The sequence below is a fragment of the Saccostrea echinata genome, unplaced genomic scaffold, assembly GCF_033153115.1.
Source record: "Saccostrea echinata isolate AGI-Se365-2 ecotype Australia unplaced genomic scaffold, CSIRO_AGI_Sech_v1 ptg000016l, whole genome shotgun sequence".
NCBI classification, from domain to species: Eukaryota; Metazoa; Mollusca; class Bivalvia; order Ostreida; family Ostreidae; genus Saccostrea; species Saccostrea echinata.
This window is the reverse complement of record NW_026889765.1, coordinates 5,350,675-5,376,950: the sequence shown is the minus strand read 5'-3', so window position 1 is coordinate 5,376,950 and position 26,276 is coordinate 5,350,675. Positions and strand designations below refer to the sequence as shown.

The 26,276-nt window shown below is 32.7% G+C and overlaps 4 protein-coding genes across 4 annotated transcripts; 1 reads left to right on the top strand and 3 right to left on the bottom strand.

Moving 5' to 3' along the window:
- Positions 1-229: 229 nt before the first annotated feature.
- On the bottom strand, positions 230-5,980 carry LOC133188849 (acyl-CoA-binding protein-like). The gene is made up of 5 exons (XM_061324331.1): positions 5,877-5,980; positions 4,354-4,468; positions 3,151-3,213; positions 2,541-2,621; positions 230-1,801 (listed from the first exon to the last, which is right to left on the bottom strand). The coding sequence occupies exons 1-4, from the start codon at positions 5,886-5,888 to the stop codon at positions 2,545-2,547; spliced, it is 267 nt and encodes an 88-aa protein (XP_061180315.1). The 5' UTR covers positions 5,889-5,980; the 3' UTR covers positions 230-1,801; positions 2,541-2,544.
- Positions 5,981-7,033: 1,053 nt separating this feature from the next.
- LOC133188758 (transforming growth factor-beta-induced protein ig-h3-like) lies at positions 7,034-11,089 on the top strand. The gene is made up of 6 exons (XM_061324246.1): positions 7,034-7,238; positions 7,554-7,786; positions 8,138-8,327; positions 8,452-8,553; positions 10,600-10,710; positions 10,978-11,089. Exons 1-6 carry the CDS (start codon positions 7,034-7,036, stop codon positions 11,082-11,084), a joined length of 948 nt encoding a protein of 315 aa, XP_061180230.1. The 3' UTR covers positions 11,085-11,089.
- A 359-nt stretch (positions 11,090-11,448) lies between these two features.
- On the bottom strand, positions 11,449-16,560 carry LOC133188848 (uncharacterized). The gene is made up of 4 exons (XM_061324330.1): positions 16,503-16,560; positions 16,013-16,249; positions 13,033-13,230; positions 11,449-12,345 (listed from the first exon to the last, which is right to left on the bottom strand). Exons 1-4 carry the CDS (start codon positions 16,558-16,560, stop codon positions 11,792-11,794), a joined length of 1,047 nt encoding a protein of 348 aa, XP_061180314.1. The 3' UTR covers positions 11,449-11,791.
- Positions 16,561-21,095: 4,535 nt separating this feature from the next.
- Positions 21,096-25,534, bottom strand: LOC133188846 (acireductone dioxygenase-like). Its single transcript, XM_061324329.1, has 4 exons — positions 25,324-25,534; positions 23,077-23,196; positions 22,138-22,317; positions 21,096-21,747 (listed from the first exon to the last, which is right to left on the bottom strand). Exons 1-4 carry the CDS (start codon positions 25,441-25,443, stop codon positions 21,628-21,630), a joined length of 540 nt encoding a protein of 179 aa, XP_061180313.1. The 5' UTR covers positions 25,444-25,534; the 3' UTR covers positions 21,096-21,627.
- Positions 25,535-26,276: the final 742 nt, after the last annotated feature.

Below are 26,276 nucleotides of genomic sequence, written 5' to 3'. Positions count from 1 at the left end.
TATCCTTTCACACTGTGAGAGAATATCACTTTTATTCAATGAATAAATCACAGTATTTCACTGTTGAAAATGTAATAAATTTTAACATCCTACACTTTAAGAACATGATGCTTTTTAGCTACGATCACAAATGAATTGTTCTACAATTTGAACTTTTTCTCTCATTTAAAGTTTAAAGAGACAATCTGCATTATTTCCCTTCTACTATAACACAAAAATAGAAAATGGATTATCCATGCTTGGCAAGTGTTTATTCATATAGATAATAAAAGTGTAAAAATTGTTTTAAAATGCTAAATTTTGTCAAAGAACAAATCGGAAAACATGTCAAAGGTTTCATGTCTCATTAAAACATGTACATTTCTTCTCAAATTTTAAGCATTCCAATAAATTCAGGCAAACATAATTGTTTATTGGTTCTTCGTTTACAAATTATTAGTAAAATTCCATCCATACATATTCCGAAATATTTTACCATTGATTAAAATAAAACCATTTTGAAACATGGCAACTCTAAATAAGAATCAATCAGTTTCTTTAATACTTATATGCATCAGACAAAAAAATAGTTGGCCATTTTTTAAAAATTGATTGTGTTCAAATATTCAAATTCAAAATGTAAATGGCAAATATATAAAATTTTTGAGCCCCCCTGTTAAGTATACAAGATAAATAATACGGCAAAATTTAATTCAAAATCAAGTTGGTATGACTGACAGGAGGAAAGTTTAAATCCTCTGTTTGTTAAGACAATAAAAACCAGATTGCAAGATGAAAAAAATAATCAATCTTTAATCAATATACATAAATTATTTGTACAAATGCCCTTCACCAAGAGATCAAAAAATTGCATGTAATGTGGAATGAAGCAAATATAGTCTAGTTATAAAATTACCATTTTAAATCAAGGCAATCAAAAAGTGAAAACACAAATTACACATATATATGTATGAATCACAAATCAAAGCTTAAAATCTGACCAGTCAGAAAGGACCTCAGATTATCCAAAGCAGGTTTCTTAGAGTTATCATCCTTTGTTCATCAAGTTTTTTTCCCCCAAAATTTTTTAAACAGTTAATTCCCTTTTTGAATTCATTCAAAAAAAAAAAAAAAAAAACAAAAAAAAAAAAAAAAAAAACACCCTTCCAGATGAATTTCAAAATAATACTTGGTATCAAAACATGAAATGATCATGGGAAGAGATATTTGGAAAGACAGGAATTTATTTTACAGAGTAATTGCTAGAAGTTGCCAACTGCAAATTCTTGCCAAGTCCCTAAATTATACCTACAATTCACCTTATGAGCACCAATTTATGTAAGATTATATCTTAAAAGCAGAAAGGTTGAGCAAATCCCAAAACTTCATTTTTTTTCTGTGCAATAATCCAAATTGAATTCAAATATATTCAATGGTGGTACACTTTAAGTCTTATCAAATGATGTAACTGAGGTACATTTACTTTAATTATCAAAACATCACAATACATGATTTTTCAATAAACATTGTGAAAACAAGTAAACAAGTGTTACACACAATTTTTTTTTTAACTTTACAAAAGTACAGAAAACAATTCATATGTGTATATGAGTTTAAACATTGGTTCGTTGATCAAAATGAATTTTTATTTCATATGAGGTCATAATATTTCAAAAAGTACAAATCATCTAAAATATCTATCTAAATTTATAATGCTAAAAAGAACACATAATATGCACATGTAAGGCTCTAATCACTACCATTGAGGAATAGATGTTGTTCACTGAATGTTGATTGTTAAGCTGTGCCTATAATCCATTGTCTGAAACAAAAAATGAAAACAATTCCCAGAAAAAAAACAACTCAACATGCACATATTTTACTGGTCTAAATTTCACAAAGCATCATGATACATACAGAATTTGAGAATTTTTATTTTCTAAAGCCATTGCAAGTCTCTCTGAATTTAATAGAAACTTGGCAAAATCATCATTGATTGTGTAGTGAGAAATAACAACTGCTAAAAATTTCGAATATACTAAAATTGCCATAATACACATGTAGTACCGGTACATTTATAAACAGTCAACATACCAATCATGTTTTTGTTTACATTACAGGTATTTACTTTTCAGTTCCCAATGACACACTACCCGGTACAGTAAAACACAGTTAAGGTTCATAAACCCTCTGCTCATTCATATAAAATATTGCTTTAACTGTTCTGATTTTCCAAAAGAAATGTATTTTATAAGTAAAATACAAACAAATATGACATAGCTTGCAGGGCAAAACTGGACAAAAAAGACACTTCAACTGGACAAATTTATAAAGGAATAATAGACATAAATGTCATTAAGAGTTATCTTTCTTATCAGAGTATCACTGAACCTTAAAGAGAACATGCTTATAATGAATTTATGCTTACAGCAAAGTGGTTTTCATTCCCAGTATTTTTAAAATGTGTTGTGAACTAACAGATATTATGGATTGTAACGAATCAAAATTGTAGGTCCCTAACACTTCATTAGAAACGTGTTTTACTGTATATCTGAAAATACCTTGTTAATCAAATCCGTACGTTCCTTTCATCTGTTCTACTTTTGTTATATAGGCTTGCTCTGCGTCTTCTTTACTCATTCCTAAATGAGAAACAAATATCTATGGTTATTTAATTTGAAATTTGATAAAATTCTTACAGAAAATATCCCCACACCCCACTTTTCATTTTAAAAGTAATTTTTAATAAAAATCACTAGAAAAATAATTCTAAAAAGTAATGATAATTATCAGTAAGTGGATTCAAATTAGCTGCAGAATTGTAGCGTTATGGTTTTATATTTTAGTCTTTGATTATAACGCTACAGATCCCGTAATGTAAATAAAGTGCAATTTACAACGCAAGATTTTCTGCGCACTTTGGGGATGTATTTCGCCATTTTCCAGCGTTGGTTAATCAACGACCTTTCATCCCCTTATTCTAGACATATTCTATAACCAACCTCTATATTTTATCCACCTCCTAACCCTTTATAGTCTTCTGTACAGACCACTAAACTCGCTTGTTGTGAATTTTATGCCATCCGACAACAAATTCACAACAAGTGAGTTTATTGGTCTGTACAGACAACTACATGTATAAAGGGTTTGGAGGTTTGACTTTAACCATACCTTTCTTTCCATTCCAAGCATCCCATTTAGCTTTGCCTTTTAAATCTAACATTCCTGGCCGAGCTGAAATATAAACAGGATTAAAAGATTTGAACACACATAGTTTCTTTATTGCACTGGCTATGAAAGGAATTCTAAATACACATATTCTTATTAAAGCCAGACTTTTTAATTATATGCAAAAATAAATGTTAAAACATAAATTGCAAAAAATATACTCTCTGACACTATTTTATTGGCAGAAGCAATGACATACATTGCATACATGTACAGAAATTTTTAGAAAGATTGAAATATTATTCAGAATATAAACATTATTCAGAATATTATCAACACATGATGAAATTGTCTCTGTGTTTGGGAAGAAATAAGAGGACAAACAGAAAGTTTAGACAGCTGTAAAATTCAACTCTTCCTGCACATATGTAAACAACATTGTGTGTTCATTGTCAGATTGCATGTGTAGAAGCACAATTCCACTCATATAGTTTCTTTTTTCATTAGGATTAGAAATAATGGTGTAATTTGATTAATATTGTCTACAATTATGAACAGAAATGAAAGGTATTTTGGCATTTTTTTTTTTTTGAATTGAAAGTGAAACAATTGTCTTCACTGCAAAAAGAAATCCATAATACAAGAATTGCTGAAAGTGTGCAATATTAACACACACTATTCACCAAAATGCCACACAAGTCGCGGAATAACTCGTTTTCTCAACAAGGCTGAAAGACACAGTTTACCTCTTAGTAAGTACATTGTATGCCATATAAAGTTTATCTTTAAATTCTCATCTCTCTAGAGAAAAGGATTTTGGGGTGGAGGTCAAGGAATGAAGGTGGGGGTGGTGGTGGGATGAAATTCATAAGTTATTTTTACATGTGTTGAATTCCAATCAGTTATACAGAATTTTGAGCATATATAAATTGTACTGTATCAAATTCATAGGTTCAGATCAATGTTTTAATATTTTTAGTCATTCATGCACTAATCAAGTGACAATAACCATGATAACATAAAAGTTTTTACACAGTCAAAACAAATACACTGTATTATCATGATTATGAGTGTAACATATTATTCTTTCTCAGTATCTGCAGTATCTGTATGATTCATACAGAGGAAAAAAAGACATAATTCTGCCTTTCTAACTGCCCTATATGGATTAGCTATCAGACTGGACAGTGACCTTGAATGACCTACCTGTGTTGACATCGCCGACCGTGGCCTGTTTATATAGACTGTACACCTCCAACAGATCTTGGTCTGAGGGGTTGTTCTTCAGCTTTTTAACATCCTCAGCTGCTTTCTGGAACTCCTACAATATATGGAAGGTTAAAATTTCTTTAAAGAGGACCATGTTTATTTTATAATGTTAATTTATACCCTCTAGTTGTCCCACAATGTTTATTTACAATATTCCTTGCATTTGCTCTTTGTGTCTGAGAAATATTCATGAGTTTTGTAGTCTTCCTATTTCTTGCTGCAAAGCATTTATTTAGATGAGTTTTTACTGGTACATAGAATGTACAACCTAACTTGCAAAAATTAGAAGTTGTGGAAGAATTTCAAACTGATGAGTTGCAAAGAAAAGTTGTTGCTAATAGTAATTGGTTTTACAGTAATCAAATATTTGGCTGCATTTAGAACATAATGTGTCAGTTTTTTGTTTCAAAGGGACTGGTTCAAAACTTTGCATACCCAGAATTTAAAAGACTGGTAGTGGAACTCTTTCATGACAATGAAAGTTTTGTTTATCACATCACAGATGGAAAAACATATGTGGCTCCTTTTGAAACCTTTAAGTTCAATCATCATGACACAAGATTTAAACATTACGATATTCTTTCATTTTACATTAATTCTGTTCAATACCAACTGCATATTTTATAAGAATTGCTTTTTAGTATAAACATAAATGATTTGTTAATTTTCTTTAATATGTTTAAAATAAAACATATTTTTCAATTTGCCTAATTTCATTCAATTTTTAATTGATCGCAATGAATTGATCGTATCCAAAATTATAGTAAAAAAATTTAGAGATTTTTTTTTCAACTTGGCAATTTCAGCAATGACATAGCATTATTATAATAAAGTCTTTCAATCAATAGGTTAACATAATTTTATATCTTAGCACTGAATAGAGAATAAGAACAAAATAACACCCTGAAGATGGATAAGAAAATCATCTTCTGGTAACATTTACATTTTCTCCAGGCAATATACCTGGTGAATCATTGATATTTGCTGATCTCATCAAGGTGTCTCTATCGGCACATTAACAGGAAATGTTAGATAAAGGGTATTCATATGAATCATTTAAATATTGATTTAATCTTGTCCTTGCATGTTGTAAAATTATAGTTATCATATATTGCCTGCATTTTACACACACACAAAAACAAAAAAACAATTTGTTCAGATGATCATGTTGATTATCTGTGCACTCTCAATATTCTACAATACAAATTTTCTCAAGCTTACAACGTTTGCATGAAATTTAAACAACTGAGTGTTTATTATTATTTTAAATAATTTTAATAAAATGGTTTGACATGATCTTTCTGCAAAAAAATCTCTTCAAAGTCATTGCAAGCAATATTGCCTTTGATCCGCCCATTTGAAAAAATATCGATTATTTCGAACAACAGTTCATAAAGAATAATTTGAAATGTTTTACAAAGCGTTGCAGTAAGATTAAAGCAGTCAGTTTTTTCACTTACGGCTGAATTCATGATGCTGTAAATGAAGAAATAATAAAATGCTTCTGACTTGAGTCCAAAGTGCGAGTTGACACCACGCCTGGATGCTATGGACTACTGCCGGATATTGAATAAAATACAAAAACGGACAAAGTGATTTCCGGAAAAAGTTGGATCTATGGAAGTTTTATTCTTTGGCATACAATTGCTAATTTACACAGACTTTTTAATTTTTAGCTTAAAAAAATATCAAATTTAAAAGTGGGAATGGGTCCGACGTAGTACTTATAGTTTTTGGAAGTGTGAAAAGGGGGGGGGGTGAAAATTTAAGCCTACCTGAAAACTGTTTGACACAAGCAAACTCGGAAATCCTATTTTGGGAAGGGGGGAGATTCCAACTTTTTCCACAAAAATAATAATACATTACCATGGGGGTGATTTGGGTTGAGGCTATCTGGTACCGAATGATTGATGTGGAACTTTTTAATAAGGGTATCACCGTTTTAATGCGAGATAACTCGTACGCACTTATGGAGAGATAACTCCTGCCAGCCACCTTGCAAGCGGTACCAGATAGCCTCAGCCATTAGACTGTACTGCAACAAAAAAGGGGGAGGACATGCGGCTTTTCAATGAAAATTGAAATATAAATTGATATTTATTTTAACTTTCACGTACACATGTAATTCTTTGGTTTATAATTCCATCAGCTTTTTGTGCAGACATGTATACGGAATTACGAAATCTTCATTTTCAAAGTTTATTGGGGGTCCAGAATATAACTGACAATCATGCAATAAAAAAATGCCCTAAAAAGCCAAAACTTAACTCGAAAAGCCTATTTTGTGAAAGGGGTGTGATGGTGGTAAAATTTAAGAGCATAAGGCATTTTCGAAAAAAAAAGGAGGCGTGGGGGGTGGGGGTGTGATACTACCTGCATGTTTTGGTGAGAGGTTATTTTTCTAAATGATTAACAATGTCAGAAGGTGGAATCTGAGATCCGCAAATTTGTATTTTCTTCTGCACTAAACTTTTGATACACATTTATTCCTTATTAATGCCTTATCTTCTGTATATAGATTTGTCACTAAACAGAAAAAGCCAGGTCAGATCGTGGCCTATTTTGACTTTTATTTTTATGTCAAATATTATCCCAATAAATAACACAATTTGATTAAATGAATTCGCACGGGAACTCAAGGTACTCGCGATATATTATCACATGCTTTCTTCTGAATGGAATTTCTTTTTCAATACAAGGAAATGAATCTTCACCGAAGACGACAAGTGCTAGTGTACTAGACGTAGCAGAAAAACTCGGAGCAACAACATTCCTGGATTTAGTTAAAAAAACTAACCTGACAAGGAATTTTACTCAGAAAGGTAAAGTTTACACTAAATTATATGCGTAGTATTCCATACGGATTTTAATGAAATTGATCTCTCTCTCTCTCTCTCTCTCTTTCTTTCTCTCTCTCTCTCACTGGATACATATATTTCACCCACAACAAGAGTTGGGGTTCTAGTCCATAAATACCTATCTATATTTATATAATAGTGTTGTGCTTTTACATATACTATGCCTAAATAGTAGTCAGGGTTTGACACATGGTGCACGAGCCGGAGGAGTAGGGAGGGGGAGGGGAAAATCAAATTCGTTTAAGGACCTTTTATACATGTATCAATATTTTTACATAGGTCCAATTACAGTATTCATTCCCTCTAACCAAGCGTTTAACGAGCTCCCAGAAGACGAGAGGAACAATCTCAAAGACCCCTCTTACGCCAAACTTATCCTACTCTACCACATCGTACACGGATACCACAAAAAAGCCAGCTTCCAAAATGAGGTCACATACAAATCGGAATCCAGGATTGAGGGAGGGGATGCGCTATTACAAGTTCGTCTTAATATTTATCATGAGGGAGAGGTAAGGCTTGGAGGCAATAGGGTATTTAAAAGATTCATTATTATTAAAGTAGAAGAAATTTAAACTTTGTTAGATTATGCATTCTTAGTTTATTACTTCTACGAGATAATATATTTTTTAGACCTAGCCATGAAGTTTGTCAGACAGGACTGCATTGTAGCTACAGTATACAAAGAGGATAAAACATTATCTCGAAAAGATGAAGATAACGGACTGATCAATCTTTATAAGTTCTGTAAAGAATGCTAATCGTGAACAGGGCAAAAAACATGAATCCCTGGAAACACCGGAGTATAGGATCGGGTGCCTAGGAGACGTAAACTATCCTCTCTTTTTTTTAACTTCAAGCAGGTCATTACAGCATCCGGAAGTCCAATGATAAAGTTTGACAACGAGGCAACCAATGGAATTGTTCACCTTCTATCACGTGTCATGTACCTACCTCCCACTTTTGGTTCGATTGCCCAGCTGACGTCCCTTCCGATTACACGTTATGTAATGTACGGGCTTATTGATGGGGGCTTAGCAGAAAAATTAAATAGTAAATAGCTGACTATTTTTATTTAAAAAAAAAAAGGCTGCTTAACTGAATATACGTGTACATTGACATTCTTTTTAATAGTTTGTTTCTTTCGTAAATAAACATCAGTCTCTTACCTTTTCAGGGAAGGAACCATTTACTCTTTTTGCCCCTTCAGACTTGGCCTTTGAGTCACTACCAAATAAGACTATGAACATTCTTATTGGAAACAAAACGGCTATTCGTCGTGAGTAGAAACACAAAGTTTTAAAAATTCAGAGTTTATCAATTCTAGATTTGTCTAAAGTTGTTTTAATCGGTAAGAAATGAATTATATCACAAAGGTGTATAAAAAGTTGTTCTCCAATTGATTAGAGTCTGTAAAAGTTCAATTGTATTCACAGCTAAGTGCTTGAGGACAGGTCCCTCTCCCGATGAAGACCCTGGACCTTTTCCGATTTTTGTCCCCCGCTTTAGAGAAAGCAAGGGGACATTAAATCTCATTCGTCTGTCTGTCTGTCTGTCCGTCTATTTACTTTAACCTAACTAAAACTTTAACCATGCTCATAACTTGAATAAGAGACAGGGCTTTCATATTTCACATATATATACACCACCTGTGACAAGACCTTTCCTAGTATGATTTTTGACCCCGTGACCTTGAAGTGTTTGACAAAAAAAAATGTACATTTCCTGTGACAAAACCTTTCCAAATATACTATGATTTTTGACCCCGTAATCTTGACCTTGAAGTTTGACTTACTTTTCAAACATTTTATCATTGGTGACGACTTTTGAATGAGAGAATCTAGGGCATTCATATTGGACATGTGCCTTACAAATTGTACTTGTGGCAAGACGTTTCCGAACATGCTATGATTTAATTGACCTCTTGATCTTGACCTTGAAGTTTGATCTAATTTTCAAAAATTAACATTGTTGATAACTTTTGAATGAGAAATGATAAGGCGTTCATATTTGTCGAATGTATAACCTGTGACAAAAAAGTTTCCCATAAATTGCTATGATATTTGTGACCTTAAAGTTTGACGTAATTTCACTAACTTTTGAATGAGGGATGATAAGGCATGTACATTTTACATGTGTATATTAACCTATTTCAAGTTCCTTTTATTCTATTTTTACTCTAGTTTTTGTCCTTGTGAACTTGACCTGTAAGTTTAACCTTCAGTCTTTTTCAAATTTTTTTTTTACAGTGGTAATATTTATTTTTACATGTACATTATGACAACATTATGACAACATTTTTCCAGTCAGTTTATACTTCATGACCTTGACCTAGACATTTCATGTATTTATCAAAAAAGTTAACTTTGGCCATAACCTTTGCCCCAGAAGAGACAGGGCTTTCATATTATTTTTCACTTGTGCATTTCTGTACTTGCGACAAAACCTTTTGGATTGTATTATGATATTTGACCTCATGACCTTGATCTTGAATTTGATGCAGTTTTGAGAAGCCTTACTTTTTGCCATAACTTTTATTAATTCAATAATTTATTATTTTATGGTGCACAAAGAAGACAGTTACAATATGCTATATATAATTGCATCCCAACCACTAAGACAACGATTTTATATCTAAATTTGCTTGATTTTCCCGTAACTTATCTCTTAAGGACATACTTGTTATATATGCTATCAATTAGAAAAAATTATCCAAAAACATTTTTTTTAATATAAAATGCATGTATTAGATGCTTTTTGGAAATAATGTCAGTTATTATATCACAAATATGTCTTTGAAATATAATTTATTCATGAGAAAAAAAATCCAAAACGTCCGGAGGTCCTTATCGGGGTGGGTGGGGGTGGAAGACCTATCCTCATTCCTCAAGCACCTGTTATTTTATCAATAAATTCTTTCCACGTGCATTCTTTAAGTTAGAAAACATAGAGCTATTTGTAAGAAACTTAATTTATCGTATATTATCCCGGTTGAACCTCAACTTACTAGTAAATTGGGCAATAATTTTAACTGTAATAAGTTCATGTTACAGGTGTAATGGAGAATCATATCCTATCCGGTACATATTTTACAGGTGTAATGGAGAATCATATCCTATCCGGTACATATTTTACAGGTGTAATGGAGAATCATATCCTATCCGGTACAATCATATCCTATCCGGTACATATTTTACAGGTGTAATGGAGAATCATATCCTATCCGATACATATTTTACAGGTGTAATGGAGAATCATATCCTATCCGGTACATATTTTACAGGTGTTATGGAGAATCATATCCTATCCGGTACATATTTTACAGGTGTTATGGAGAATCATATCCTATCCGGTACATATTTTACAAAGGGAATGAGACAAAACGATAGATTTACAACGATGCTAGGAGAAACTCTGACGGTCGATTCCATAAAAGGTGTGTTTTTAGAAAAAATCTGCCAAAACTCAGTTAAGATCAAAATCCATGTTTAAAAGGCCTTTAAAAAGAGGAAGAAGATAAAATACCGGTATTATTCAATATACGTCCTAGAATGTCGAATTTCATAAAGCAGAAAGATCCTTATATTTTGTACCAACAAGGTCTCCAATATTTGAAACTCTTGCTTTCTTTTATTATTTTCATAATTTATGACTGATAACGTATATATCGAGTTATGACGTCATTATGTTGACATCTTTTAAGGTAATGTTACTGTGAGTGGTTCCCTCCTGATACTTCCGGATTTTACGGCCACTAATGGAGTAGTACATATTGCCACCAAAGTCTTCCTACCCCCGGATATGTATTGATTTCGGATTTTGTCGAAAAGTTATTACAATCTAAAAATCTTAGATGTCTTTTTTTTCTCGGGTAATTTTGATGTAAAATACCTGTATAAAATGAAAGAAATGGAATAATAGTACATACACATACACGCACAAACTTAGGGAATTAAAGGACTGCCCCGACAGAGGCTTGAATAATTATAGAAATATTATAGAAATATGAGGTACATTGCACATGTTAACCATGCACATGAATTGAAAAACTGGATTAAAATTCTGGTTAATTAGTAGAAATTGTGAGTATTTAATTCCACATTTACATCTAGTACAATTTGCAGATATCAGTTAATTTTTTCTGCAAAAAATGGTGATCACAATATGACCTTCACAAAAATTCGACAAGCATAATTATACACTTGCATGTTAATCTTTCACAATTATTTTATACTTGATGCATGTTTTGTAAAATTGAGGCACTTTGTAAAACAAGAAGTATGTATGACAAACATTCGAAAGATGTGTAGTACTCCTTTCTTATTCGCACCTATAAATTTATTAACAGTGTATTAATAACAATGGCTACTAGTATAATTATCATTTAGATTACAAAAATTGCAGTTTAAGGTCAAATTCGTTTTTTTCTGTTCTTGTGAATGCCCGTTAATCTGTGAAGTTTCCCTCCCTTTTCAAATCAATCACAATCTCCATCAAAAGATTCTTTCGAATTGTTTTTATTTTAAAATATGATAAACGGCTTGAGACTCGTAATATTTATAAGCAAAACGATTCGTATTTTGTAAAAATCCCATCCATGCTAACATAAGATCACCAGTTGAGAGTAATGCAGGAAATTCCATTAAATGTTCTCGAGCATGTTTTTCATCAATACCAGCTAACATGTTCCAAAAGCGCACAAAGTTTTCATCAGTTAAAATATGATTTCGACCTTGCTCATGCGTAGAGAAAAAATCAAAAAACTCCGTTACACAACGGAGTACAGCTGACTGAAACTCTTGAGATTCAGTATATTGGACAGTAAAATTATTGTGGGTATTGCAGAATTGATCAAAGGTTATAGAATTCGTCCCTCTTCGAAAAATATGCGTTTGCCACCAAGTTTTAGATTTCTTTGGATCCAATGGTACATTTCTCTGCCTGAGGTATATGCGAATGGACTCCAGTTTTTCATTAGTATTGTTCATATCGGCTTGACTGATTATCCCATCCTTATCATGATCTAACATCCGAAACCACGCTTTCCATTTCATTCTCATGAACCTTTGCTCTGAAAAGAGTGTAATATAGTTTTACTAAAAGCATTTAATCAAATGGCGAATTTTAATATACGTAGGGAATAAGTATGTTATTAGAAAACATAATTCTGCATAAAGGAAAAAAAGGGGGTATCATTCTGTAAAAAAGATAAAGAAATGATTAATTTATTTATCATTATATGATATACATGCAGTTAAAGTATATCAGTGAGGGAGTGAGCAAGATTCCAGTTCCTCGAGGCAAGGACTATTTGACGAGGGGGAAAAAGCCCTGGTCAAGGGGAACTGGAATCTTGCTCACTCCCTCACTGATATACTTTAACTGTATATCATAAAATGATAAATAAATTAATCATTTCTTTATCTATTTTAGAGAATGATACCCCTTTTTATTATATCGATACAGATTTCGAAGAAGGAATTAGCTAACTTGAATATAACGCACGACAAAACGGTGATTAGTCCATTCACACCGATTTCTAAGGAATCATTCGTATATATAATGATCTAATTTTAAATCGGGAAAAAATAGTAGAGGTTTAATACTAAAATGATATGAATTAGCCCTTTGATAAATATAATTAATAGAATATTATAAAGTTTATACATGTATACTATGATTTCTAGTTTCTGAAAATACGTTTTCCCTCAGTAACAGTAACTTGGTAACTTCTCTCTTGAATTAAGAATCAACTTACTTTCGGATGGGTTCGACATCCAGAATATTATGACTAGTAGTCCTATCAGAGACTGTACAACTGATTGACATATATTGCTGTAGTATATGACGTCATAAAAGTTTGTGTCACAGTACCACGACTCATTTTTAGCCTTGCTTCCGATTTCCCTCGACTTGTTTACTGAATCGGAAGATATTTCAAAAATCTGAACACAGCCTGAAAGCAAGAAAACAAAGTCATGACTTCTGACGACACATTCCTGGAGTATCCTTTCTGGTATTTTTTCGTAATATACCAAAAATATTTTATATCATTATTGTCTTGTTGTCTCTAAACTGGTTGCAAATTTCCTCAAAACTATATTCCAAAACTTGTGATATCAACAATTCACGAGACTCCAAATGGGATTAAATAGGAAACACCACGCTCTTGCAGGGCTAGAAATAATTATTTTTGTTTACTGGTCACTCGGGCTATCGCCTTAAATTTTTACTGGTCAGCTTAGTACTTTCACTGTCCCACTGGGACAGTAGATTTTAAAATGACTAGCCCAAGACCATAATAATAATAGTAAAAAATTTTATATTGTGATACTTAGAAGTACACACTTAACAAAACAAGAAACCGCAGACCCTGTCAAGCTAACTAGCCCGACTGTGAATTAAGAGCCATTCAACTTTTATATAGGAGTTGTGGCACGCATAGTCTCAGAATTTCTCCAAACTCTCTATGATAAAAGTCTTTGATACCATAAAGGCAAATCAGGCAAAAATTAGTTGCTACGTGTCATGGTTACCATAGCAACGTATCCTAAAGTTTGAAAAATGGCATTTTTCAACATGTTCAGAGTCCCACAGTTAACGTTTGCGGCAAAGCAAACAAGTGGCAATGACTGTTTCCGAAAGTTGAAGGCCTGGTGTCTTCAATGCATGATAAACATGTTTGGTAAATCAACTATAGCCTACGTTACTATGGAAACAATGTATTCAAAAGTAATAATTTTGTTCATTTAATTTTATAAAGTCATACACTTAAGAATAAAAACAATTTTAGGTTGAAATGCAAGCAAATAATAGAAAAGAGATACTTGTAACATATACCAAGGACAAAATATGATATTTCTTATAGGTTGGCAATGGTTGCCACGGTTTTAATACCACGAAGGGATTTTAAATTTACTATCTTAGTGTTTTAATCTTATCCTATATTTTAAAAAGGCATATTTCTATATAACAGATGATCAATTGTTAAAGGCGTTGGTGTGACCCTAATTTTCACATTTCAAAAAAATCAATTTCAATTCTTTAAAAAGTGCTTTGCTATGAAAATAAGGCGAAAAAACATGCATAAAAATCTGAAAAATACTCTGTTTCCTTGGATACGTACCCTTGTATGTAGATTCCCAAAACTTTAATTATTGATATATGTCAACAACTAACCTGACTTTCAATTTTGACTACCACCCAATCTCTAACTGGATGCAAAAAGCTGGCACATAGGGTCGAATATTGACATAAAATTAACAAAATCGAACATTTTCTCTTCTTGGTAACCATAGCAACAATGTTGTATTTTTCAACATATCAATATATGATATTCAACTTTTGTTCTACGAGATAAGTACTATTCAAGGTGATTCAAATAATATATTTCTTGATTAAAAGGTTAGTAAATTCCTAAAGCAGCAAAAAAATATCACTTTAAACAACTAGTACGTTGTTTCCATGGTTACACTGCAAAGTAACAATTAATCTCAATTTTTCTTATGTTATCGGTGTTGCAAGGTCCTAAGGATGTATATGTGCCAGTCATGAACTTAATTGTTTTTCCTCACGATAGTAGCATTAAACCAATCATAGCAACATATTTTGCATGGTGCCACTGTGTTACCATGGCAACCATGAAAGTTATTTTTAGAATAATATTGTCAATACCTAACTACATAATGTCAAATATTTTTCATTGTTTTTCTTAGGTTGTTGATTGAGTTTGATCATGTAACATCTATCATTTGTGAATATTGAGCATTTTTCAGCATCTAAAATGTATTCCAAATGTACCCATGGTTACCACTTACTTAGAGATAAATTCTAAATAGTTTCTTTATAGCATAACTGGCAACAAGGTGTCATGTTTTTCGGAGAATAGTTTGTTTGTTTTTCTTAGTATTTATTAAGGCTTAATAAAGATTTAAAGTAGCTGAAAATCTCTATTTTTTCAACTTTTCTGGCTATTACCATGGCAACCAAGACACATAGCAACGAAATTTTGTTTGATATATGTTTCTGGTGTCAAGTTGTAATAATGGGCAAAGTTTCATCAAAATCGGTGACCATGCGTGGCAAAGAAGTTTAAGTCGTTACAGAGAATCGCTATTAATTGCATAAAAAATGCTGACCCAAAGGGCACATGCCCTCTGCAATGTAAACTAGCTCAGATTGAAAATTCACTGGCCCCAGATCAGCGGGCCATCAATTATTTCGAGCCCTGTCTTGAATCTTGAACAAATGCCAGGTAATACAATGTTTAACCCTTTTTGTGAGAAACTTGTTAAAGTACATATTGAGCAGTATACTTCAATCAGAAATTCTTGGGAAAAATTATAAATACAACTGAAGAACGTGTCATCAGACATTAATGCCAGTGTTTAATTACTATAGTACATGGATTTCTTAGGAGGTTCCAAAAGGAGGTCCCAGTTGTGATGGGGTCTACCTCCTCACTGGGACCTTATCTCTATAAATTGATTACGTAGTTATTGGATAATGTTCGAATTGATTGATGAAAATTTCATTTCGAACGCTATGATTCTTTTTATTTGTAAAAATACATATATAATTTATTTTTGAATTGTAATAGTACGAAATCAATTTAATAACATATGACATTTTGTTTTATAATTTATAGTTTTGTTTCAAATTTCTCTTAAACATCAAATTATACAATCCGACAGGTGACCCCCCCCCCCCCCTTCAATTAAATAAAGACATTTACTCACCAATTATCCATATTACATATAGATAAGTAATATAGACGAATAAAAGGACAACACGAATCAAATAATTGAACTGTTTGCTAAGAATGTCTTCCTCGCTTTGTCTCACTGGACGCCGATTTTCAGTCGCTGGTAACAGAACAAGGTAAAGAAACAAGTAAAACAGCAGGGAACCCCCTTCAATTCCCAATAACAGGGGCAAGGAGGAGGCTGCGGGGCAGAGGTCTATGTAGGTAATACCTAAAAATATCAAAAATACAAAGGGGAGTGCTCGAACATTAAGAAAATATATTGCGAATGTAGAAATCAACAGGAATGATTAGGTCTCTCTCTATCTCTCCATTTCCAATGGATATCTTGTAATTAAGAATTTCTAAAAGTTCATGATTGATTCTTAGATTTAGATACTAAATATATGTCATTCATACTGACGTGATGTATAAAATTTTAGAATACAATATATTGTTACAGTCTTTATTCCACGTTAGCTTACCCTCGTATGTATACAGGATTCCGAAACCCAGCAATAGCGCAAAAATTAAAAATCGCATATCTGAAATAAAGAAAAGAAACATGAAACATTGATAAGTATGGCATATCAGGCCCGTAGGAAGCAATTTCAGTTAGAGGAGGAGGGGTGGGGGGGGGGTGCCCTATCAAACAAAAATTCTTTGACAAGCAATACAAAAGAAAAAGGTCATCAGACGTAATATTTGAGAGGACACAAACATGAATTAGCTATGTTTGCTATAGTACGATATAATAAACACGTTCATCGTATTTCATTCATACTTTATCGCATATTTTTGCAGTTAAAGTTATTTTTTTGTCTGCAATGTTACATGTAGAGGTCAATTTGTCTACAGTATACATTTCAGTTATCGTATACTGTGTTAAAGGTAGGTCTAGGTATTGTGCCGACAAATCGACATTATGATAATTTCCTGACAAGTAGACATAATTTTCTGACAAATCTTCATAATTTTTTGACAATTTAACACTTATCTGACAAGTTAATATAATTATCTGAGAACTCGTCATATTTATCTGACAACTAAACATATTAATTTCGACAATTCATCATTATTATCTAACAAGTCGACATAAATTTTCAATGATCAATTCGACTTGCCAGATAATAATGTCGACTTGCCATATATTATGTCGACTTGTTAGGTAATGATGTCGATCGACTTGCAACATATAATGTCGACTTGTAGGATGTTATGTCTGCTAAGTCGACTAGAAAGAAAAATGTTGACTTGTCAGATGTCGACTGTCAGATGATTACATGTATGTCGACTTGTCAGATAAGTATGCTAGAAGTGATGTCGATGTGTCAGAAGATATTATTATACCTCTATAAGAATACTCAAATTTGATTGGCTTGTTAGAAGGCTTTTAAACTCAATAATGACTCCAAAAAGTACCTTTTACAGCAATAATGACCTAGGAATCATTGCACGTGGGGTATAATGACCGGTCAATAAAATTAATGACCGCTTAAAATGACCTGTTACTCCAAATTCCATTCAAATTAAAAAAAAAATATGCATACAGTAATGATTTTACATTACAAAAATTGCCGTTATAAAAATATGTATAGTATTTTTAGGATACGGAACACGATTGGCCTTTAGATGCGTCATAACATTTATCGTTTTCATTGAAATTAACTTTCGTTACAATACAATGTCAAATTCAACGAACGCAGACTCGGCTCTCTTGTACACTTAAAGTCTACACCAGATTGTCATTGTAGTCGGGAATGGTATCTGTGAATTTATAAAAATGCAATGTTACTGACAATCACAGAGTGTTTTAATAAATCGGCGGTGCAAAAACTTACAAGACTAGCAGCCGAAAAGTGAACAACTTCACTAGCGAATCCCGATCCCGATGGAACACTGATAACAGTTCATAGGTCTTATACATGTAATTGATTATTTTAGTAATTAAGCTTACAAAAATTGCCTTAACTTATATCGGTATAATAAAACAATTGATTACCCCTTATGAGTTCAATATGGTAAAATAAGGACCCTCGACCTGGCCCACTCGCTGACCTGACCTGACCTCGGCCGCTACGCGGCCTCGGTCAGGTCAGGTCACCTCGTGGGCCAGGTCTCGGGTCCTTATTTTACCATGTTGACCGCATAAGGGGTAATTAATTGTATAATGTTGACTTGTCAGATCCTTATGTGGATTTATCAGAAATATAGGTTGTCAACTGGATGGCACAAACTGGGCATGAGCACGTTTTCATGCTGAATGTTTAACCACGTGAATAAGTACCAAGTTAACAACAAGATCTGACAAGTCAATATAATTATCCAACAAGTAATATCAGAAACAATGAATAAGTGTCAAGTCAACAAAAAAGCTGACGGGTTGATATAATTATCTGAAAAGTGTTTACAGAAACACATGAATAAGGGACAAATCCACAAAAAGCTCTGACAAGTCGATGTAATTATCTGACAAGTGCTGACAAAAACACGTGTATAAGTGACAAGTCTACAATATAAGACCTGACAGGTGATATTATGATTAAATGATTAGTGGTAGCAGATTCATCCACCATTTAAATGAGATTATCAAATGACTTAGGTAAAATTACACTGATAATTACCTGATTTTTGACACAAACAGCCAGTCTTCTCCCAGCAGGATGGGGGCTCATCTTCATATACACTCGCCTTCTTGTTAGCAGGTGGCGGAGCCAAGAATAACGAGATATAAGAAGGGGGATCGGGCCCTATTGAGAAAGAAAGAAGGAATGTACTTTTCCTGAATCCCATACATCTTCTCTGGATTTTTATAATGTGTCACTTGATACTTACAGAGCGACATGTTTGAGCGTAAGAGGGCGGAAAATTTGTACCTTGATGCAAAACCTCTTGGAGATCAGAATATTTACCAAGATTAATTACTTTCCTTTATACCTTAAAATTATACTTTGCAAAAGTATTTCGAACTGATTTATACTTTAAGTACAGCTAGTACAATTTACTTTTTGAACTGGGATTAAAATATATATTGATTTTAAGCTTATGTTTAGCTTTAGATTTTCTTATACATGAGAAGAAGAAAACACTGGCTGTGACCTTCAGCTCGACATTTAGATATATCAACAACGTATTATCAGTTAACAATAGCTACTTTCATTCATATGTCGACTCGATATATCCAAGTGAGCTTGAAATAAAAGATACCACAGAGTCTGACACATCTGTTTCATATTTGGATATTTTACTAGAAAAAGACGTTAATGGTAACCTATCAACCAAGCTTTATGATAAACATAATTTCAACATTTCAATCGTCAACTTCCCTAACTTCTGTAGCAATATACCCTTATCACCTGCATATGAGGTTTTTGTCTCCCAGTTGATTCGATACTCAAGAGCATGCTCTACGTACAAAAATTTTAAAACGAGGCAACCTATCGACAAACAAGTTGATGAAACTAGAAAATCAACAGTCTCCTTTAAAGTCATCATTTCGCAAGTTCTATGGTCGATACAATGACCTTGTCAGCAAGTACAATCTATCGTTAAGTCAAATACTGACTGACTTTTTTCATACTAATTGTTAGGCCATTATTTACACACTGAATGTCTACGGATTTTTCCGTTTTCCCTGTTCATAACAAGGCCAGGAGCACAAGGCGGGTGTGACCGGTCGGCAGGGGATGCTCACTCCTCGATGGCACCCGATCCTACCTCTGATTTGTATTGTATGAGCGGACTTTTGAGCTTGAATACTGAACGTTTTCTCATTATTTCATGGTTTCACTGACCTCGAAGTCGTTCGAAGTCTCCGATCTTAAACCTACTTTGAAAAAAAATCACTGAATTTTGTACCTTTCAATGCGGCGAGGGACAGACATTGTTATATAAAACTAGAACTGCACATCTGAGGGCATTAGTACTGACCGCTGAAATTGACCTAGCTTTGAAATAATCATATAAAATCAGTTTTTCCCTTTTATTACCTGTTTATTATTTAAGTATTTATTTATTTACCACGCGTGTGTCTTGTCGAGAAAAAATTTATAAAATGCAAAAAAATGTTACTGCAGGTATACAATGTCATGTACTTATCTTAACATTGTTTCTGACGTAAGTAAAGTTTAATATGCTACTTCATGTGTATTAAGCTTTTAAAGTTTGGAATGTTCTTATAATTTATATGGTATATGAAAATTCATACATATTAAAAGAAATCATATGATCTGGATAAAAATATTGAGATACTATTTTTCATTTGCCTATTTGATTAAATTATCCTAAATTTAATCTCAAGTTCCGTATTTTATTTTAGCAAAACGTCATGAACATAAGTATTATATATACATAGATGCATGTAAACAAGTTCAGTAACAAGATCAATCGACACTATTCCCTCTGTTTACCTACTTTTTCCAGGTGGTTGCGCTGAAAGGATCGGCGGAAGTTTAGGGTAATACCCCTCATCGGCCGGAGGAATAATACTCCCCTTTTTACCTCCCTGGACCGTCCGAACATCCAAAGGTTGGACGGACATTTGTTAAATGTATATCCTAAACGTACCAAAATGTCGGATATTTATTTTCGACTCAAAGAACTAACAAGCTAGAATTTAAACCTTATCTACAACAATACATGTATATAAATCAAGGATCAATACGACATTTAAATATTCGCAATGTGCTTTGACCCAATGTGTGTACATGCGTTTTTAGAACTAATTCAGTTGTAATGAAATAAAGATTTAAATGCTTGGATCGCTATGAAGAAGGTTTTTATGTATAGAAATTTACAAAAATAAAAAATAAAAATTTCATTCCACAAGCAATGCAACAATTGTAATTTTTTATTTTTATTTTATTTATTTATTTATTTTTTTTTTGATATTTCGTGTATTGATACCCTCCTTATATATATATATATATATATCTTTCTCGCAGAATAATGTGAATTTACATTGAATTGTAATGGTTTTATGTAACAGTAACCATTTTTGATATCACGTCTTTATGCAACATTGTACATGTATAACAAGGCTTTCATGTAATCATTACCCAGGCAAAGAAAAACAGAACACAAATAAGATCAACTTTATTAAAACCCGAAAAATTCAATGATAGTTGTTAGTTATGTTGGTAGCATTATGTATTTTAGGACTGTTTATGTAAATGTGGATATATTTGAGGGAAATAATATCTCCAAGTTTTAAAAATTTTATGGAGGTTAATTGTATAGAAATGCAGAAATAATTTTATAACTTAAGAAATTATAAAATTTTCCAAATCTTCTCGAAAAGGTCCCCTCCTCTTCAAACAAAATCTATAACAAATATTTCCACAATTACAGATATATGCTTAAGGTTATATATAACTACATATGATTTTTATTGTACCAAGGAATTTTAAATTCCTAACTGATGTCAAAATATTAAACATGAATCGGGATTATTGTGCTATTGTCATAAACGTACATTGTATGCACTCTTATAAACAAAAGTAATATTGAAGGAGTTCGTTCATGGAAATAGTTCTAATATAACATATTATTTACAGCAGGACAGTCCATTTAGAATAAACTGGAATCAGACGCTTTTATGGCGGTATCAGTTTATCCTGACGTCATGTGGTTTTTAACGTATTCTTTTCGAACATCCATGTCGTCCGCTGGTCTGTTGTGTGGGGTCCATACAGGTTCCCCGACAAAGTAACGATGAGCTTTTATGTAGTTCTACAAAATCAATTTTATATTAAAACTAAAATGATCTCATTCAAAATAAAAAAACAAACAAATTTAACAAACAAATACAATTTGAAGCAAGCAAATTAGCTGTTATACATAACAGGAATACAAACAAATAGTTCAACTATTGTAGGCACCGATCTTTCATGGTATCAATTTTGTGTTAATATAAGAATTAAAAGTGAGTAATATACCAACAGTAATACACACTCAAAAACTAAAGGAATAACATGGACGTTGTTTAACATTATCGAAGTTACATATAAAAATCTTTGCTCACTGTCATGCATATTTTAGTCTCAATCATTTAGACGTTTTCCTATTAGAAAGCGGGATAGTCGAAGCGTCTTGGTGATCAAGTCTAGCATATTTTCTCACCTTTTCATCAAGAGTAAACCTATGGTAAATGCCCGCCGGAAGAATGATCAGGTCATTTGGAAGCACTTCAATCCGGATCCATTTGTCATTTTTGTCGCGGACATCGAAGTAACCACTGCCCTCTGTAATGTAGCGAATCTCTTCGTCTGCGTGCAAGTGCTCCTCAAAGAAAATCTTCAACTGCAAACCAATTTTAGAGTACATGAAAGACGAAGTTATCACCGACCATGACACATATATATATATATCTAATAGAAAATTTTTCAGTCGAAAACAAACCAGAAAACAGATGAAATGACCAGCGTTCATACAATGAACTTAAGGTCTTGCATTCCTACTTATATCAATATTCAAGGTAATTATTTGTAGATCATCAGGTGAGCTAAAAAGAATTCTACTATGAATTTAAGGTTTGACGATACGTCCCTTGAATATCTGCTTTGGAATCTCTTTGTAATATACCAAAAATATTTATAATTATTTGAATCTTTTGATTTCTAAACTGTTTTCAATATATGTCTGAAAAAATATATAAACCAAATTAAAATCGTGATATCAGCAGTTCAAGTGATTTCCCCAGGAAAATTCTTTAAGTAGCAATATTTCAATTATAAATTCTTGGGGAAAATTATATACTTTGACCAATTTTGTGTCGTCTGACCAATTCGCTTTCCTCCGTATATATTAATTACTACCATTTTACCAGGGATCGATGTTTTCTAAGAGGTCGATCCGTGTTTTCTGGGGAGGTGGGCTTACAGTGTCATCTTTTCCTTACTTATCTATACAACTTTGAAAACTCTGAAAATCTCGGGAGGGGGTCTCCTGACCCCCTTCCCCCCGCGATCCTGACATCCCTCTACAAGTGCATGTTTGACAGCACTGAGATCTCTTTATAACACATTAATCCCCCCCCCCCCCATATTAGAGGCTGAATACCTTCTCCTCGTAGTTAGGCAGTTTGTCCCTGCTACACGTGATCTCGTCCTGGTATGTGTACCCTCGGTCCTTACGTAATTTATTCACCTGTTCCTCGGCCTTAGCAGGGTCTGAGCTGATCTATCAATAATTATTATCATAAAGTTTAATCAACAATTTATAGTTATATGATGTATATGTTTTTCAGTGTGTTGTTTCAACTTTTGTAATATTATGTTTAAATACTAGTAGTACCAACAGCTGGGTTATTCATAAGACTTTAGTGAAATCAAAATTGAGGCACAATAGAATCTTTGTTCTCTCCCCGGTCAGAATAGTAATGTAGGAGATATATATGTACAGTAACTAGGAACTGTTCAAAGTAGAATGGTAAAAAGACTGTTTTTGCGTTTCAAGTATATCAAATATATATATTTTTATATATATGATTGAACAACCCAACTCCTTTTTAACTTTCCACATGCAATCAATGCATTAACATTTAATACATGTACCAACAAATAAAAAATTGAATTAATTTACATAAATTAATTTTTTATAGTGCGAGACACACTTTTGATGTCGGGGTCACCGACGAGTCGGTACCCAACACGCTTTGTCCTCCAGTTGCTTCGGTCCCAATTTCTATTGTTTTCACTATATCATTTTATATTATAACTGCATAATTTATGTATAACAGCTTGTTCTATCTGTCGTATTAAATTAATGTTAAAGAACATATGGTACTAGTATCAAAATTTTTTTTTTGGAATTGATTCGTGGCTAAATATTATGTTCTTGATTTCATAATTTATATCCTTTTATTGCATGTGAATTCCTCTCATGCATGCATGATATATATGTACAGTAACTAGGAACTGTTCAAAATAGAATGGTAAAAAGACTGTTTTTGCGTTTCAAGTATATCAAATACATGTATATATATTTTTATATATATGATTGAACAACCCAACTCCTTTTTAACTTTCCACATGCAATCAATGCATTAACATTTAATACATGTACCAACAAATAAAAAATTGAAATAATTTACATAAAATAATTTTTTATAGTTTAACAAATAAAGAAAAAAATTGTGTGGATTAAGTCAAGTGAGAGTGATACATGTATGTTACTTATCAAGCTAGGTAATTTTTTAATCAATATTTTTAAAATAAGAAATATAGTGCATTATATAATCTTTAAAACGAACCAAATAAATGTAATACTTTAGTACAAATATACATGTTACAACTTTTTGTACGTATATTAATTATATTTTTTGTAAACATTTATATAGATAATCTCTAGATTTAAAAAAAATAATTAATTTTTTTTTTATGTCTACATGTTGCTGCTATCAGTTCTGAATTTCTTCTTATGTGTGTTCCTTTCTACTTGTGTCCTCTACAAAAAATTGGGAATTTTTCAATTTAAATTTGTATATGAAAATTTAAATATGAAAAAATTCTTATTTTTTTTTAGAGGACATTTGTATATACATGCCCCAAGGGTCCCAAATTGGTTTCAATAATTAATCTACTACCAAAATGTTTTAACTTAAGCATGCATGTAAAACTCTAATATTCGAACAAGGGTTAATCGATCATTTTTTTTAAGGAACTTGTATTTTTTTTGTGCGCAATAAAGTTACAGTTTTTTCAATAAGTAGCACCGTAGCGCTCTGGTCGTCCATCCCAATTTTTTCAGACCATCGCGCTTCAGATCTGCAGCTTAAGATATCTGATTAGATAGGGCGAGGGGCATAGGTACTGCCGAGGTCCCAAAAGGGTCATTCAAGGGTATTTTCCAGTGGGGGGGGGGGTGTTTGGTGAATTAACTCCTATTATAATTGTTTTTTTTTTTATATAAACTGATATATTTTGCTTATAACTATACATTGCAAAATTTAAAGATAACCTTCAATAAAATATATCCTTTTAAAAAATATCATTTTACATAATGCATAATATAATATATGAGGTACATGGGTATATTTACTGGGGCAAAAATATAAGGTAAACAAGTTCTCGGAGGTGAACCGTGAAAGTCATTCACATACACAATGAGCATAAATCATTGGTTATATGTGCTCCAACAGATATACTTATTTTTAAATATATACATGATATATATGAAAATTGTAAATAATGATTTAAAAGAATCAAATTACCCCTACCCCAACCAGGAAAATTTTTACTTTTTCAAAACAATTTTCAGCTTAATTTCTTTTCATCACTCTACCATAAAATGAAATTGAGGACCTACCTCAAAATACAAAACTCCCAGATCCTTCAGTTGATCCAACGTGACGAATTGTGGGGGATCCGTCATATGGGGTTTCCTCTGGTCTTCAGTCACATCGTTCATGTGCCATGCTCGAACCATCTTTGAAATTTACAGTGAATCGCTTCTTGTTTTTCCACGTGCAGTCTTCCAGCTAGGAATGACACAATTTTAGCGAGACACACTTTTGATGTCAGGGTCACCGACAAGTCGGTACCCAACAAGCTTTGTCCTCCAGTTGCTTCGGTCCCAATTTCTATTGTTAGGAGGCTTTAACAAATGTATATTTTTCAGAAAAACAATGCTTCCTACCCCAAAATGGCCAGTATAAAAAGTTAAATTTGGTTGAATAATGAAGGAATATGGGCATGTTGACCTCCAATATGGCGGCCAACGGGAAATAACTCTTGCTAATTTGGGCCTACTGAAAACTATCTAATAAGTCATAATAACAAAAATACACGTATTTGACCTTTGAAGTTTCTTCCAAGTAACCGTCAAAAACTTGTTTGAGTACATAATTATGTAGATTATTAATCTCGGCAGAGATTCGGATCGGCTAGATATTTGGACTGACACCTCTACCGAATCTCGGGACAGTCCTTCATATACAGTTCAAAGTTCAGACCCAACTTCGATCGCTTGTCGTCGTTAAAATCAGGGAATATCTGTGTTTTGCCTGCTTCAAATTTGCAGCTTGAATATCTTTCTAACTATTTTATTTAAATGAAATCTCTTTGTCTTATCTTGACTTAGTATTTCTCCAACAATTTTTACAGCTAGTGTATCGATCTGTACACGTAGGAAGCAAATTCAGTTTGAAGGGGGGGGGGGGCACAGCCATACATTTTCAGTTGATAGCTGAGGGAGCACTACGAAAAATTTCCTGACAAGCAAAAAAGGGGGGTCATCAACTACCCCTGTGCCCCCGGTTC

What these genes read in the sequence shown, in the direction of transcription:
- LOC133188849 (XM_061324331.1), bottom strand. An exon ending in GGTCGGCGATGTCAACACAG is followed by an intron (nt 3,214 to 4,353) that starts GTAGGTCATTCA and finishes TTTATATTTCAG; the next exon opens with CTCGGCCAGGAATGTTAGAT. An exon ending in TGCTTGGAATGGAAAGAAAG is followed by an intron (nt 2,622 to 3,150) that starts GTATGGTTAAAG and finishes TTTCTCATTTAG; the next exon opens with GAATGAGTAAAGAAGACGCA.
- LOC133188758 (XM_061324246.1), top strand. Translation starts at nt 7,034, where the DNA reads ATGAATTCGCACGGGAACTCAAGGTACTCGCGATATATTATCACATGC. An exon ending in CTTAGCAGAAAAATTAAATA is followed by an intron (nt 8,328 to 8,451) that starts GTAAATAGCTGA and finishes TTACCTTTTCAG; the next exon opens with GGAAGGAACCATTTACTCTT. An exon ending in AAACAAAACGGCTATTCGTC is followed by an intron (nt 8,554 to 10,599) that starts GTGAGTAGAAAC and finishes CATATTTTACAG; the next exon opens with GTGTTATGGAGAATCATATC.
- LOC133188848 (XM_061324330.1), bottom strand. Translation starts at nt 16,560, where the DNA reads ATGCGATTTTTAATTTTTGCGCTATTGCTGGGTTTCGGAATCCTGTAT. An exon ending in AATCCTGTATACATACGAGG is followed by an intron (nt 16,250 to 16,502) that starts GTAAGCTAACGT and finishes TGATATTTTTAG; the next exon opens with GTATTACCTACATAGACCTC. An exon ending in ATATGTAATATGGATAATTG is followed by an intron (nt 13,231 to 16,012) that starts GTGAGTAAATGT and finishes TCTTGCTTTCAG; the next exon opens with GCTGTGTTCAGATTTTTGAA.
- LOC133188846 (XM_061324329.1), bottom strand. Translation starts at nt 25,443, where the DNA reads ATGGTTCGAGCATGGCACATGAACGATGTGACTGAAGACCAGAGGAAA. An exon ending in TGCCTAACTACGAGGAGAAG is followed by an intron (nt 22,318 to 23,076) that starts GTATTCAGCCTC and finishes ATTGGTTTGCAG; the next exon opens with TTGAAGATTTTCTTTGAGGA. An exon ending in GGTTTACTCTTGATGAAAAG is followed by an intron (nt 21,748 to 22,137) that starts GTGAGAAAATAT and finishes TTGATTTTGTAG; the next exon opens with AACTACATAAAAGCTCATCG.